Raw genomic sequence first — 15,282 nt, 5'->3', positions numbered from 1 at the left:
ACTCTACTGATTTTTTTTTTTTTTTTAAAGGCTAGCTGCGATCCAGGATATTGATTTCATAACTCACCGATGGGCTGTAATTGGCAGTTGGAGGAACACTGGCCTGGAGGCTCTTTAAAATTGTCCCCATAATTCTTTGAATCTATGTGTTGAACAGAATCGTCTCAGAAAGAACTTCTAGAGAACTAGAAAATTCTGAGTAGGAAAGAGGTGTCATGGCACCCAGGCCCACGAGGACCAACACGATCCGTGAGAATGACGGAGAGGCTCCCCCAAGTCAAGGCTTCCAGCTGCGCTCTGGTCCCAGGTGGGCTGGGGGGTGTGAGCACAGGAACACCCCCTCGCAGCAGGTGCCCTCTGATTTCACACATCTGCAGTCAGCCCGACCTCGGAAATCCTCCAACCCCCTGGGAAGCATGATCTTCAACAGGAACAAAGGGCAGAACCCTGTGCATCGCCTCCTGGCACTGCCTCTCCTGACCGTCACCCCGAGGAGACGATCCCATCCCAGCTGCAGCGTGCTGGCTCAGGGTTACGATAGGGTAGTGGGGAGGGGTTTTTCTGGTTTTTTGCCTTCTTTGACTCTACTACGTTAACAATGACGAGGCTAGGAAGTGTCCCCAACTGCCCTTTGCAGCCCCCCGAGGCTGGCAAATGCTGTCATCACCTGGATGCCACCCGGAAGTACTTCTGGATGAAGTAGCACACGACGGCCAGGGGCAGGAGGGCCACGAGGAACACAGGCGTGACGTACGAGATGACGGCCAGGGCTGAAACGCAGAGCAGGGTGGAGCGGCTCAGACACTCCAGCGTGGACGGGATGTGCTGTGGAGGCGAGGGGGAGAGAACGGGGCGGGTGCTTGAATCCGATGATGTGCAGAGTGGGGCCTGCCCCATAGTTGCTCTCTCACTTTATTTCAGGTCTTCGCTTTTGTTTTTGTTTTTGTTTTGGAGAGGTTTTTGCTATAGGGCACATGCATTCACCAGGAAGACAGAGAGATAGAAAGCAAGAAATCGCCCCCCGGGCGATGGCCACGCTGCAATCCCCTCTCCTCCATTCTCCTCTTGGAATCTTGGGCATGCACCCACACACATCCGGCGTGAGGTTAAGCCACTGGGTCCAGGACTAGAACCGTGGACGACTACATGTAAGTCCAGCGACAGTCATTACGCCAACCACTGGTCCCTCAGGTCTTTGTTTTATTTCTCTAGCTACCCTGCAGACTCCCTGAGGGCAAGATGCAGGGCTTTTTCTTTCCTACCATCTAGTGCGATGGGGAATGAAGAACACAAGCTGGATTAGCATGAATATTCCCCAATCAGCCTCTGTGGAGGCTGGAACATGCTGGAATATGCTGAAATCCTATTAGAATGAGCAAGTGTGGTCTTGGATGGACGCCAAAGGGATCTGGTTTTCCTCAGCCTTAATATGAAGGTCTCATGGGGAGACCTTGGTCCCAAGGCAGCATTACAATCAGATCAGAGACACTGGGCTCTTCCCACAGGGCTTCGATCATCTGATCCAGGGAACCCAGCACCGCACAGGCAAAGTCGCAGGGGCCTGACTTCTCTCTGGGCTGGGGGGAAATGTGTCCCTGTCCTCAGTACCTGGTCGATGGTGTTACAGTCTGAGGAGAATCTGTTCAGGATGCTCCCCAGGGGCGTGGTCTCAAAAAACCTAAGAGGCAACCAGAACAGTTACTCATCCGTCTATTGATTTACTCCCTGTTTATTGAATGAGGGTAGTTATTTATTTCAATGAAGTGTTTCTGCTGTCATACCAGGGCCTGGCTTCCTGGAAGCAGTTGCCTTTTTGAGTCTGCAGACATCTGGCTTGTGTTCCTGAGAATTCCTACAGCCACCCAAAGGGGTGCTGGCCTCTCGTCAGCCTTGCTGACACCCCAGCCCGTTCGTGACCACTGCCACCTCTCCCAGCTGCTTGCTCAGCCTGACTCACTCAGCAGCTGTCCTCCAGGGACACGGAGTCCTCTCCAGAGGGACAACCTGCCAGGGAGCGGGGCCCTGCGGACAGCCTGTCTGCTGGCTGAGCCTCTAAGGCCACTCTGGCTGTCAGTGATCCGGCTATGACCGGGAGTTGGTGTAACCGCAACCAGAGAGAATTTCAGAAGCACAGATCTGGGGCAGGCAGTGAGTAAATAAGTGTGGGGGCCATGTCTGTGCCCTCAGAGAGTTCACGAGCTGAAAAGTGGCAGTGCAGTCGGATGGCGAAGTCTGGCCCTCGTGTGGTGCCAGATGACCTGTGTGCCCGTTATTGTTACTCTTTTTTCCATTGTGGGCAGGCACATCTGCTCCTCAGAGAGAGAAAGGCAGAGAGCGAGGAAGAAAGCACCTCCCAATGCGGTGTTCACACCGCGATCCCCTCTCCACGTCTCCAGCCTTTCAGGATCTGGGCCGCCCACGCACATGTGCCCACTGGGGCTGAGATTTGCGCCACGGTCGGCCATGTGGACCAAAGCTCCCCTTAACTATTAGGCTATGGGGTCGGCCCTACCTGTTATGTTTTTAAATGTTGGCCAACCAACTGGGCAGTGCCAACCTGAAACCTTTTTCATGCCAAGCGGCCTTTGAGGTTCTTACGGGAAATTAGAATAGCTACCCCTGCCCCTAGTGTCAGAACTGCAGGCTGCCTGAGGGACAGGGAAGCAGGGGAGGTGAGAGACGGTAAGTCACGGGGGAGGCATGCATAGCGCTTGTCTAGGGAAGGGAAATTAACCTTTACCCTGACCCGAAGACCCCCCTGACAATCAGATAGGCTAACCATGCAAAATGCCTAACACGGTGGGTGTCGGGCTGAGGGAATGTCAGGTTCTCTCTGTTCTTGTGGGACTAGGACATTTCCCACTGCCTCCTTGAGTCACCCCCACAAGCCTGTGACAGAGGTCTACATCCCCATTCTGTAGGTAGAACTGAGGCCGAGAGAACAGCGACTTGCCCCCAGCACCGGCAAGGCCAGAACAAGGCGTACCTCATGGGGGCCAGGATGATCTGGTTCATTTTTTCAGCAGACTGCGGTGCAGCCTCTTGGCCACCTTCAGCCCCGTCCACTCCACGGTGACAGACGTGATGAGGCACAACACGATGCCCAGGCTGCAGAGCACCGTGAACACCATGGCGTAGACAGTCTGGTCAAGAGTGCACTCCTGGAGGGGCAGAGAACAAAGGGGTACTGGGGCGTCTGTGGGCGCGGCCCTCTCCCCCACCCTGGGCCCTGCTGTGGAGCCGTGGCCACACCTGGCTGAGGGAGCAGTTCCTGACTGCAGGGCTCAGCGTCAGGGCGCTGTCGGTCCACTTGGCCAGCCAGTAGTCGATGGCCACCAGGACCATGTGCTTGAGCAGCTGCGAGAAGACGAGCAGCGACAGGAGCAGGACGCCCGCGGAGGACAGGTACTTGGCGCAGGCTCGCCACGGGATCTTGGCTCGCTGGTGCAGCACCGACGACAGGTTGTCCTCCTCCTCGCTCTCGGCCACCTCTTCTGCAGGCCCCAAGAACCCACCCTGTGGCTTCACTCCGCACGTCCCTCTGAGAGCGGGCCAGTGTGGGTGCTAGCCCCACTCACAGATGGTAAAACGGAAGCGCACTGAGGTGAAGTACAGTGATCGCAGGCACGCCATACCCCCACGCAGAGCCCCAGGCCCCAGTATCCTTACCCCCATGCCCTTGTTTGTACCTTCCTCCTCCTCCTCATCCTGCAGAAGGCCGTCTCTCGAGGACATGGCACGGGGCAGGCCCTGGGGTGGCTCAGTGGCTTTTCTCTCCGTGACAGTCTCCTGGAAGACACAAAGGCCTGGCGTGTCCTCAGGGCATGTGGAAGGAAAAGGGAGGTTGGTGGGCAACGACCTGGTGATGACCAGTCAGGTTTCCAAGTTGCCCTTTCCTGCCTGCGGGAGGGTCGGGATGGCTGCGTGTTCATCTTGCCAGGATGAACTCCTTCCCCTTCATCAGCTAGTTGCACCCCATAGTGCCTTCTTAGTCTCTGTGATTCAAGTGGAGCTGGTTGCTTTCCCTAGTGCCAGAAGTGGGCACGTGACCCAGGACTGGCCAGTCTTTATATTCCACAGCCATGGCCACAGTGATTTGTTCAGGGCTGAGCACATGACCAAATTGGACCAATGAGAGTCAGCCTTGGGACTTTGGCTGGACTACTGGGAAAGAGGCACTCTCTTTCTGGCAGAGTTGCTGAGCTGAGAGAATGTGTGCCCGAGACTGCTGGTGGCCCCCGCTGCTATCATGAGAATCAAGCAGAGGGACCAGCAGTTAGTGTAATGGCTATGTCGCTGTACTCCCACGTAGTCGACCGCGGTTCGAGTCCTGGACCCGGTGGCTTAAACTCACGCCGGGTGCATGTGCGTGCATGCCCAAGATCCCAAGAGGAGAATGGAGGAGAAGGGATTGCGGCATGGCCATCCCCTCTGGGGGGTGATTTCTCGCTTTCTATCTCTCTGTCTCTCTCTGTCTGTCTGGTGAGCACACACGCCCTATAGGAAAAAACCTCTCCAAAAAAAGAGAATCAAGCAGATCCAAGAGGTTGGGAAAACAGATTCCTGACGATATTATTTGGGCGCCTGGATCCAGCTATACCTGAAGCTATGAAAGCCCTGGACTTGTTGGGTTTGTGAGCCAATAAGCACCTCATCTCTCCTTTTTCTCTGTTTATCCAGTCTAAGTTGCCTTTTTCTGAAGCTTAGCCACTAAATGGTACCTGACTGTGTCGGGACAAGGGGAAGGTGCCTGACTGATTCTGCTCCGGATAGCCGATACTGTACTGGCTCTCGTCTGGTAGGAACAAGTTCATGCCCAGCTCCCACATCTGTCCTCGGGTGGCGGGGTGGGGGGATGTTCCTGGGACAACGATGGCAGGAAGGCCATTAGGAGTTCAGGTTTTAGCAGATCCTTACCCTCAAGAGAGTGGCTGCCTGGTCCCCAGGAAGTACTCACCTTTTCAAGCTCCTGGTCCTGCCGGTTCATGAGGGTCTTCCAGTGCTCGAAGAGCTGGCACTCAGACCTCTGGAAGTCCTTGAGCGTGCCCTCTCTCTGGATGGTGCCATCCTTCATAGCGATGATCTGGAAAGGCAAAGTCAAACCTGGCCCAGGGATTGGCTGGGGAGAGGGAGTGGTGGCTGTACCCCTGACCCACAGGGGAGTCTGAGGTGGCGGAGCATACACCCCATCCCCCATTACAAATGATCTCGGCCTCTATGCTACAGTGGGCCAGCAGTGCAAACCTACCCCGCAATGTGCTCCCAGGGCCTGGAGCTCGGTACAGCTGGGTGGGGGTAGGAGTAATTTTCCATGGTTGGGTTTGCAGAGCCAATTAGTAGATCCTGGTCAAGAGGGCCAGCTACCTGTAAGGGCTCCCGCAGGGGCTTTCCATATACCTAATGGCTTAGCTGCACTCTATGCTCGGCTCCTCCTGATGGGGGTCTGGTAGGTTCCATCAGTACTTGGACAAGTACCCGTTGGTCTAAGTGTGTGTGGCCATACCGCTTTGAAATCAACAAGACTGAATTCATTTAAAACACTCGATGACACCATCATGTGGGCTCACCCTTGCCCCAGACACCCACTCACCATTAATCCTGCTCCTGTCACCTCCATCACCCTAGCCTGGGGTTTAGGGATACCCAGAGTCCTGGCCACTGACACCTTAAGGACTTGGGCACCTCCACGGCTACCTTCTTTGGACTTGGCATTGTCCTGAACTGCCTTGCCAGGGTCACTAAAGAAATGCAAACTTTTTGGGTCTGTTTTAATAGCTATTTTCTATAATCTGGATTTTTTTGGGTGGTCTTTTTCATGGAAAGAAGACTTAAGTGAGGGCAAATTAGCATGGCAACTTGGCACAGGGCTGAAGTTCAGAGAGCACCCTAAATGATGGCTGCTGTTCAGGGGAAATTCATCGTCAGTCAGGGCCCAGGTTTCTAGGCATGTCATCTCTACCTTAACAATGAGAAATGAAGTGCCTGAGGCCAGCAGGTGGCGTGGTAGTTAAGGGCACTGGACTCCCACATGGCTGTCCTGGACCTGGTGGCTTGCTTTCTCACTTTCTCTCTCTCACTCACTCTGTCCCTCTCTGGTCAAATTTTAAAATAAACAAACAAATAAATAAATAAAGTAAAATAATTCTTTAATAAAAAGAAGTGCTTTCCAATTAAGTGAAAAGTGACTACTGTCCTTCTATAAAGACGGTGAGAATTTTGTCAGGGCAGGGCTTCATGGCATTGCACGATGTGGATAATAGTCGAGAGTCTATCACTACTGCGAATGTTTGCTTCTGCATCTCATCTGACGCTGACTTGAATCCATCCGCTTCAGGAAGGCCAGAGATTGGGTGATGGCCCTTCCACCCTCACAGGCATCCCTGAGGCAGGAATCAGAGGTGGGAACCGAAGGACCACTTCCTTCTGAGACTTCATGACGCCAGCCTTGGGTGTAACCACAGGGGCCCACAGGTCAGGATGGGGACTGTCTGCAGGTTTAGGGATGCCTGTCCAGGACCTCCCTAAGCTGCCCAGCCTGCAGGAAGCCACCTAGTGCTGGTCTTGGTGATTGCTACCAAGACATCAAAACTCCTTCGGAGATGCCAACTGCCTCCCCATCCTGGCCATTCATAGCCTGACCTCCTTGTAGCTCCTTACCCAGTCTGCATGGGGCAGGTACTGCAGCTTGTGGGTCACCAGGACCACTGTCCTTCTGTCATCCCGGAGCAGCTCAAGGATCCCAGCCTGCATCAGGTGGTCACTCAGATGGACATCCAGAGCTGAGAAAGGGTCATCCTGGGCATAGGGGAGAAGGCAGAGGTAGGTGTGCAGGGAGGGGAACAGAGAGTATAAACCCACTCAAGTTCTATCAGCTCTGGCCTAGAGACTGACACTAGTTAGCTGTGAGGCCTTAGGCAACTCACCTCGCCTCTCTGAGCCTCAGTTTCCTCATCTGAAAATGGGGCTGTCATTAGTTTCATTCTCAAGTAGATCTAATCATTCCATCTCCTAATTCCTGAACCTCAATGGCTCCCACTATCTGGAGTCTTAACTCCCCAGCATGGTATTCCAGGCCTGCTCAGTCTTCCTGTGTAGCCTCCTGTCTTACCTGTTCTTCCCAATCTTTCCAAGCTCCAGGTTATCAGGGAGCTTGCCGGTCCAGGCCTCCCTCTGCCAGCTGCCCTGACTTGCCTGGTGAGCTGCTGTTCGCCCTCCACTCTCCCAAGCCCTGGTCCTCCCGTGTCCTTTCCCGACCCTTGTGCCTACACCCTCACCTTTCCCTTGACACCCTGCACAGAGCCAGAGCTGACAGTCATTTGTCCACTCCTGACTGCGAGGCCCCAAGAACTGAGGGCTCCGTGTCTGTGCCTGGTAGAAAAGTCGCTGAAATAAAATAAGTACCACTTCTCTTCTCTTGAATGGGGTTGTTTCAGTCTCACGCAGGATCGTGAGCAAGCTACGAGTTTGTGGCGTGCCGTGCATGGGACAGACGGTAAGGAAGACTGAATCTTTACATTAGGAAGTGTCTAGTGAGTAGCGCTTGTACGTGTGCTGCGAGAAACGGAAAGCGAGCAAAGCTGGGATCAAGACTCGAAGTTCCTCCCTCCAATTCCCTGTCCATTTAACTGACTCGCTCTTCAAGGCTCTCCTCCAGGAAGCCCTCCCTAATTATCCTGGCCCTCATGGATCTCGCTCAGGACAAAGCCCCTTTTAGTCCATGCCACATAGTTTGTCTTTGAATGGGGCTGTGCCTCCGGTGTGTGTAAGAGTGTAAACCTTTGAGATCAAGGATTGGGTCTTACAAATTCTTTAGTCTCAACCAAGGCAGAGTTTGGCATGAAGTAGGGCAGGGACAAGTCGAAAGTATGATCTCATGTACAATTGCTAGTGGTTACCTGGAGTGTGTGTTGAGAAGGATTCGGAGGCCAAGATAAGATTGATGGGAAATGATGCAGCAATCAGTTAGTAATGTCTGCCCTGGGCCTAAGATGTGAAGTGACAGTACACATCCCATGTACATGTCACCCAATGGTTGGGCTGAGTGCGTGCTGGGGGCTGCCCTGCAGCGTGGCAGCCTGGGACTGTGACTTGCCATGCCTCGCAGCTGCCACGGAGCTCACGTGACATCTGTAGCGAGTGGTGTGCTCTGTCCTCACCTGCCTTAGTTTTCTATCGGGAAGATGGTAGGTAGTATCTCTGGCAGGGAGGTACGGAGTGATGTGTGTATGTTTGCAAGTGTGTACGTTTGTATGTGCGCATGTCTGTATATGCACGTGTATGTGTGGGTGTATGGACAGTATGTATACATATGTGTACGCGTGGGTAGTATGTATATGTGCACACGTGTGTATATGCATGTGCATGCATGGTGTGTGTGTGTGTGTGTGTGTGTGTGTGTGTGTGTGTATGTGGGCAGTCAGCCGGGGAGGCAGCCACAGACGAGGGCTGCATGGAATGCACTCACCAAGAAGACGACATTGGTGTGCTGGTAGAGGGCTCGGGCCACACTGATTCGCTGGCGCTGACCTCCGGACAGGTTGATGCCCTGCCACCAAAGGGGAGGGACAGGTCATGTCCTCCGCCATTGAGGAGACTGTCCTGGCCCCTACCGGCCTATGAGCTCTTTGGAACAGAGGCCTGACTGTGACCTCTTTGCCCCTTCTCACCTTGTAGCGAGAAGGAACATGTTTACTGAATTCACTTGGAAGTCGGGGGACGTGATCCTGAATCTTTCACGGCTGACCCTGAGACAATAGGAACCGCCTGGCCAGTATAAACCAAGTCAGTGGAAGCAGGACTCGCATTCCACACAGGGGGATGAACCTGTTTGTCTCTGGGGCCCCCTGGAGGTTGAACTGGAGCCCAACGGCCCTGAGCCTAACGCGGGGCCACATGGCTCTCCCGGTACATGCGGGGCAGGAATGAAGGAGACGTCAAGTCCCACCCAGGCCAGGAAGGTGCCAAGATGACCATGCCCACCCAGCAGGGCTGGAACCTGCAAGGATGGTCATCAGCAAGGAATCACGTTTGACCCCACTGCAGCCCACTCCTCAGTCTACCCACTGCTCTCCCATGCCCCTCTCCCTCAAAAGAAGGAATCACGTTTGACCCCACTGCAGCCCACTCCTCAGTCTACCCACTGCTCTCCCATGCCCCTCTCCCTCAAAAGGATCCCAGGGCATGGGGTGATGGGTGGGGGAGAGGGAAGCTGGTGGCCCTGCTTTGAGAACACCTCCTGGAGGCGGCTACTAACCCGTTCCCCGATCTGGGTCTGGTCTCCATGGGGCAGGATGTCGATGTCTGGCTGCAGGGAGCAGGCTTCGATGACTGTCTTGTACCTGGAGCGGGGTGGGGGCAGGTCACAGCTCATCAAGCTGGCCAGAGCTCGGCCTGAGCTCTTGCAGGGCCATTAGTGTCCAGGGTGGCAATGCCCTTAATGGGCCTTGTCCTCGAGTGTAAGCAAACACCACGTGAGCACCAAAAGAGTTGAGGTCAGCACTTCACACGGCTTCGGGCAGGTTAAATATTTGGAGGATGAAATTAGATGGGAGCAAACATGTCGTGTAAGTGATGAGAGACGCCCACAGCAGGTCCCTGTGCAGTGGGAAAAGCTGCAGGCAGAGCCACGCTCGGGCACTGCTGGGGAAAATCACTGCATAGTTGGTTTGGGCAATAATGATGATGACTGGTCAAATATTTGCCCAGCCTGGTCCTCCCACACTTCCCGGGCCACCCTTCGCTTGGACAGGTGCCAGCCGGGGTTCATGGAGGCCTCAGAGTGTCTTGGAGACAAGCGTGTACTTAAGTGTCAGACAGCTTTGGACTTGCGACTCATTTTAGTTATTTACTGGCCGGGTGGCCTAGGGCAAATTACTTAAGCTTTCAGAGCCTCAGTTTTCTCTTCTGTAAAATGAGAATAATGATAGTACCTGCCTCCTGAGTTGTGAGATTAGAGGAAGTCACGTTTACAAAGAGCTTGGCATTGCAGCCGGCACCTGGGAAGAGCCCAGTCCAGGCTAGCCACTGCTATTAGCCTGGGAGGGGAAAGAAGGCAGGAGCTGGGAACTAGGGCTGGGAATCAGGAGGGGGATCAGGAGAGCTGGCCGGCCCTCCCAGCAGCCTTAGCAAAGGCAACAGGGCTCTCCCCGCCGCTGCCCTCCACCCTCTCGCCCACACAGGAGCTGGACCCTCTCCAGGTGGACATGCAGCAGGCTGGAAGTCAGATAAGCCACCTGGGGAGCAGGAGGGCAGGGTAGCTTGTCGGGTATGGCCTGGGGACTGGGGCAGGCTGGCTCACGCTGCGGAGACCAGCCCTCTGCCAGCCCCCCCCTCTGGGAGGCTTTTACCTTTGTTTGTTGAAGGGACTGTCAAAGGTGATGTTCTCCTCCACGGTGGCATTTAGCAGCCATGGTTTCTGAGAGGCATAGGCCACGGGGCCTCTCTTCCTGGAAAAAGCAGGGCAGGGATAGGGGCTGGGGGAAGCGTTCTCAGGGGTTCATCTCAGCAGTTGTCAAGCTGATGGCTTAGACTTGGGCCGGGGTGGGGGGCAGTGCTGCGATGGGGGGGGGACAGCGCTGAGATGGGGAGGGGCAGCGCTGAAATCTGCTTTCTGTTGCCTCTGGTGGCCTCTCCCTCCTCACCAAGGTTTAGGTCATCAGAGTCTCAGCTGCCTAGGAGGAGGGGACCGGGCCCTGCCTGCCCCACGGCCATCCTAGCTCAGCCTTGCAGTCAGCTTCCGTTGCAGTCTGTACCCAGAGCCGGCGGTGCCTGGCGAGAGGCCAAAGCAGGTGAGCACGATGCCTACCCAGGACGCCTAGAGCCACTGGATTTGATTCCAGCAGGGAATTCTCCAAATGGACGTTTTGTTTTGTTTTGCTTTGTGCCAGAGAGAGAGAGTGCACTTCCCGCCCCCAGCAGGCCACGGTCACAGTACAATCCCATCTTTCCACCCCGTCAGGATTAGGGGCCACGCACACACACATGCCTGTGTGTTTTTAAGCCATGGAGGATTTGAATTGTAGTCGGCCACATGGATTCAGCTCTCTAAGTATGAAGCTTAACTGCTACACTACAAGCCAGCGCGGAACTCTATTTTTTAAAAGCAGAGCCAAAGAAACCACATTTAGTGGGATATGGGTTTTGAAAATTAAAAACGAAAGAAAAAATAAAAGGTGAAAGGTGATTAAAGGTGAAAACACTCCATGTGAAGCGAGTGACCTCATGCCCAGGAACCCACAGCTCCACCACCTGTGGAGGGCCATGTGGCTCCCTCAGCCCTGATGCCCCTCTAAGGGGCCTGCCCTGGAGGACCACGTTCCCTAAACCTGGTACCTGACGTCCGAGTCGGCAACCGTCTCCCGATCTGGGCTGCAATAGGGGAGAAAAAACACGCCTCAGATTTCATGTGAGAAGACTGAATCCCCCATAATGGTCTTGAGCTCCCCTAAACCCAGCAGGAGTGGTGTGCCTTTATAATCCCAACCACCGACTCCACAGCCATGGATGCAGCGTGGAAAGGAGTGAGGAGTGGGGGGTGAGACGGGCGGTCCTGGGAAACCACCCGCGCCTGACCCTGGAGTGTGTGAGCAGGGCCCCAGAAACCCGGCTGAGAGGGAGAATGGAGAACAGGCTGTCAGCACAGGCTCTCAGTGAAGCTTCCTGGTCAGAGGGGTGTGGGAGCCAGCAGGAGGCTCCTCCAGACACGCCAAAGGCTCAGGTGACAGGGACAGGGCAGACACAGCATCAGGGCAGGCAGGCTGACACTGGCACCTGCACCTGGAGGGTGGGAACCTACAGCGGACAGCTGGGAAGGGCTCCGGGAGGGATTTGCAGCCCCACGTGACCCTGTCAGAAGACAACCAGGAATCTGGGGGCTCTGCCAGCCCTGGCCTGCCCTGAGTTGCTCCAGGGTCAAATATTCTGTCACTTTGTTCTCATTCACACATTTGAACTTGTCACATGTCATGAGATCTGATTTTGGCTCAAGAAATATGGTCACTACGGTAAGAGAGGCTGAGTCTGTCATCACACCCTGGCACCTGGGGACAAGGTGGGAGAGAGGACAGAGAAAATCGGGGAATCGAAGCCTCTTCAGTGTTGGAAAGCTGAGGCCGGAGGCTGACACTCATTTACCTAGTCCAAACAACCTTCCCAGTGCCGACCTCACACCACCGCGAGTGTGCCCTGGGCGTTCGAGGCTCTCGGAGCCTCATTCGGCGTTTTCAGACTTGCACGTTGAACATAAAGCCCCAAGACTGATTTCCGGTGTGGCCCAGGGGTGCCCGCCTCTTCTTCACAGTCACATTTCTCAATCCTCCTCTTTATCACCACCAAAGCCTCTGTAGACTTATTTTTCTTCATTGTCTGCTCCCCTCCACACTGATTTGTTTGTTTGTTTGTTTTCCTACAATTCAGTAGTTTCGGCATATCCACAGGCCATGCAGCTGTCACCACTCACTCCAGAACATGATCATCACCTCAAAAAGAAGCCCCGTTCCCACAGCAGTCACTCCCTTCCCCACCCCTGCCCCCGGCAACTGCGACTCTACTCTGACCCCGCCTGCCGTGAAATGTAGTATCACACAGGAAGCGGAATCTGCCCGTGCAACTGGCCCTTCGGATGGCCACGAAGCACCGCACTGCCTAAGCTTTTCTCCTCCCCCAAACCCAGCGTGCCCTGGTTGAGAATAAAAGGCTTTGCCTCAGGCCTCTGCAAATGTGCAGGCTGCACACCCCTCAGTCTATGCAGCATTCCCCACCCAGTCCCTTCCCGTGCTGGGACCCATGTCCAACCCAGCCCCACGGCTGTACCTGGGGTCCTCTCCCGTCTCACCGTCATGGAGGCTGTTGGGCACAAATGGGAAAGATCCACATCAGTTACTTCCGTCTCCTCGTTCTCCTATCATGCTGGATCTTCAAGGAGAAGCACTCCCTCCACCCTCCCGCCATCCCCAGGGTCCCAGAATGGCTTCCTTGGGCAGCAATCGCTCTTCTCTGTTTCCAGCCCTCCCACGATGGGTACCCTCCAGAGAACACAGGCTGGATTGGCATTGCAGGCACTGTCTCAGAGTGGCAGGAAAGCCAGCTGGGCGTTGAGGTCATTTTAAAGTTGGGAAAATTAACACACTCAGAGAGGGAAAGTGTCTTCCCCAACGTCTTATTCATTTCACACAGTGTTTTTCAAACTGTGGATGGGATCTAATAATTGAGTCAGAAATAGGTAGCGACCTCTGTACTAAAGGGGGGAATAGGAAAAGAAAATATTCACGTGCACTGCGTGTGGTTAGATCCGTGGCAGTCTGTGAATGTAGCAGACTATAGTGTAAAAGTCACTTCCTAGTGCTAACTTCTAGTAAACAATGGTTTTCAGAAAACACTGAGTGATGTGACCTGAATTTTGGTGACAACTTTGATATGCTTCTTCTCCACCCTAGGCCTTCACTTCTTTTATTTTTTTCTTTTAATTTAGAGAGAAAGTGAGAGAAAGCCACCAGGTCCAGGACTCAAACTGCAATCGGCCATGTGGGCGTCCAGTGCCCTTAACCACCACACCACCTGCCGGCCCCCACTTCTTAACTTCCCAGAAGAAACTCCCTGCCAATGAAATGTGTATTTCTGACATGCGCATTTTGGGGGAAACATTCTGCTCTGTTTTCATACAGATCTTACTTTAATAATACTAAAACCAGCTAACATTTCCTGAACTTTCATAAGCCCTGTGATAAGCACTGTAACAGTACTATTTCTTTTAAAGCTCGAAGTAATCAGGAGCTTTATTTTGATGATCCCTGTTTTATAGATAAAGCATGTGAGACTCAGAGAGGTTAAGTAACTTGCCCAAGATCGCCCGGCCAGCAAGAGGCAGAGAAAATAGATCTGACTTCGAAGCCTCATGTGCTAAATGTTCGTGCTCTGTTATTTCACTGTATTTCCCACGCTACGGCTCTGATAAATGCTTCCTTGCAGGAAAACTTGGATGAACAAACACAGGAATTGGAAAGAAGCCTGATGGAACCCCTTCCTGCTGCAAGCAGAACTGGAGGGAGACTCTGATGCTACGTAATCACTAGCCCCGCCGTTCCTGTGCTCTGAATTTTGTGGTCTGGTTACAACCTCTCCACCCACCCTATCCACACAGTCCCCCATCACCAGACTGCTGTAACTTACCATTTACAGACAGGCTGGTAATGGGAGACAGATGAAAAAGCCAAAATGACAAATTCAACTCTGCGCCACAGCCCCGATATCTTATCTTTGGAGATTTCCTGCCTTGACTGTCTCCTGAGGAGCAAAGGTTGTTCATGCATCTGCAGCTCCCTGGGGACATGGAGCTCTCTGGCCCTAACTTGGTGTGCATCACTGCCCGGGCTGCTCAATTATCCCTCGTAATGGACTACCTGACTCTCTAATCAGCTTTTGGGTGAGTCTGTCAGCCCCAGTGGGATTTTAAGGCAGGAAGAACATCCTTTTCAGCCCCTACGGAGCTTAGCACACGACAGAACTGTAATAAATGGAGGTTGTTAACCGACATATTAATCATCTGGGCAGAAGGCAGGAGACTAGCTTTTCCCGTGCACTGTGCAAAGCTGCCTAAACTCACGTGACAACAACCCTATAAACCCTATCCCCATTTTATAGATGGTGAGACCGAGTCTCAGAGTGTACACACACGCCCAGTGTGACAGAGCCGGGAGGAGAGGAAGCTCGGGTATAAATTCACGTCCCTCTCTGTCCAGTCTACCCATGGCTGCCTAGAACGAGCCTCCCTACAGTTTTGTGTGTATCTATTTTTTTTTTAAAGAGAGATTTATTATTATTATTTTAAACATTCGATTGCTGTACAACATTTGGCTTATTAAGAGAAATTACCCAACATGAAATACATCTCAGGCCAATCCAGTTGAGAATAATATAACATCATCATCATCAATAGGTAATAAACCACTTCCGTGCCCCACAAATGTTACCTCTCTATCTTCCTCCCTGATTTCCTTCCCTATACTCTTCCCTTCTCCCACCCTCCTTCCACACTGTCTCCAGCACTCATAACTATTTTCCCTGCTTTTACCCCCTCAATCTTTCAGTCTACCATAGAGTGCAGACAGTTGGTATATATTGAGACATACAATATCTTTCGTTCATAGCCTGGCTTGCTTCACTCAGCAATAATCTTCCATATTCAACCAGTTTCTATCAAGTGCCAGGGTGTTGTTATTTTTTGTTTATTTTATTTTTTATTTTTTTTAAGGCCGAAAAAGAATCCAAAAAAGAATAAGTGCCATA

The 15,282-nt window shown here is 53.2% G+C and overlaps 1 protein-coding gene across 1 annotated transcript in view; it reads right to left on the bottom strand.

The window, feature by feature from the left end:
• The window catches only part of ABCC8 (ATP binding cassette subfamily C member 8), a 77,194-nt gene that overhangs the window by 10,767 nt on the left and 51,145 nt on the right, over nucleotides 1-15,282 (bottom strand). Inside the window, 13 exon segments of the mRNA XM_006142491.3 lie at nucleotides 668-825; nucleotides 1,609-1,678; nucleotides 2,987-3,018; nucleotides 3,021-3,161; nucleotides 3,253-3,494; nucleotides 3,690-3,789; nucleotides 4,958-5,083; nucleotides 6,658-6,795; nucleotides 8,465-8,545; nucleotides 9,254-9,338; nucleotides 10,347-10,445; nucleotides 11,332-11,367; nucleotides 12,811-12,843. Coding sequence (XP_006142553.1) covers nucleotides 668-825; nucleotides 1,609-1,678; nucleotides 2,987-3,018; nucleotides 3,021-3,161; nucleotides 3,253-3,494; nucleotides 3,690-3,789; nucleotides 4,958-5,083; nucleotides 6,658-6,795; nucleotides 8,465-8,545; nucleotides 9,254-9,338; nucleotides 10,347-10,445; nucleotides 11,332-11,367; nucleotides 12,811-12,843 — 1,341 coding nt within the window.

This window comes from Tupaia chinensis, unplaced genomic scaffold (genome assembly GCF_000334495.1).
Source record: "Tupaia chinensis unplaced genomic scaffold, TupChi_1.0 Scaffold000077_1, whole genome shotgun sequence".
NCBI lineage: Eukaryota > Metazoa > Chordata > Mammalia > Scandentia > Tupaiidae > Tupaia > Tupaia belangeri.
Note: the sequence above shows the minus strand (reverse complement) of the source record. Positions and strands in the feature narration are given on the sequence as shown.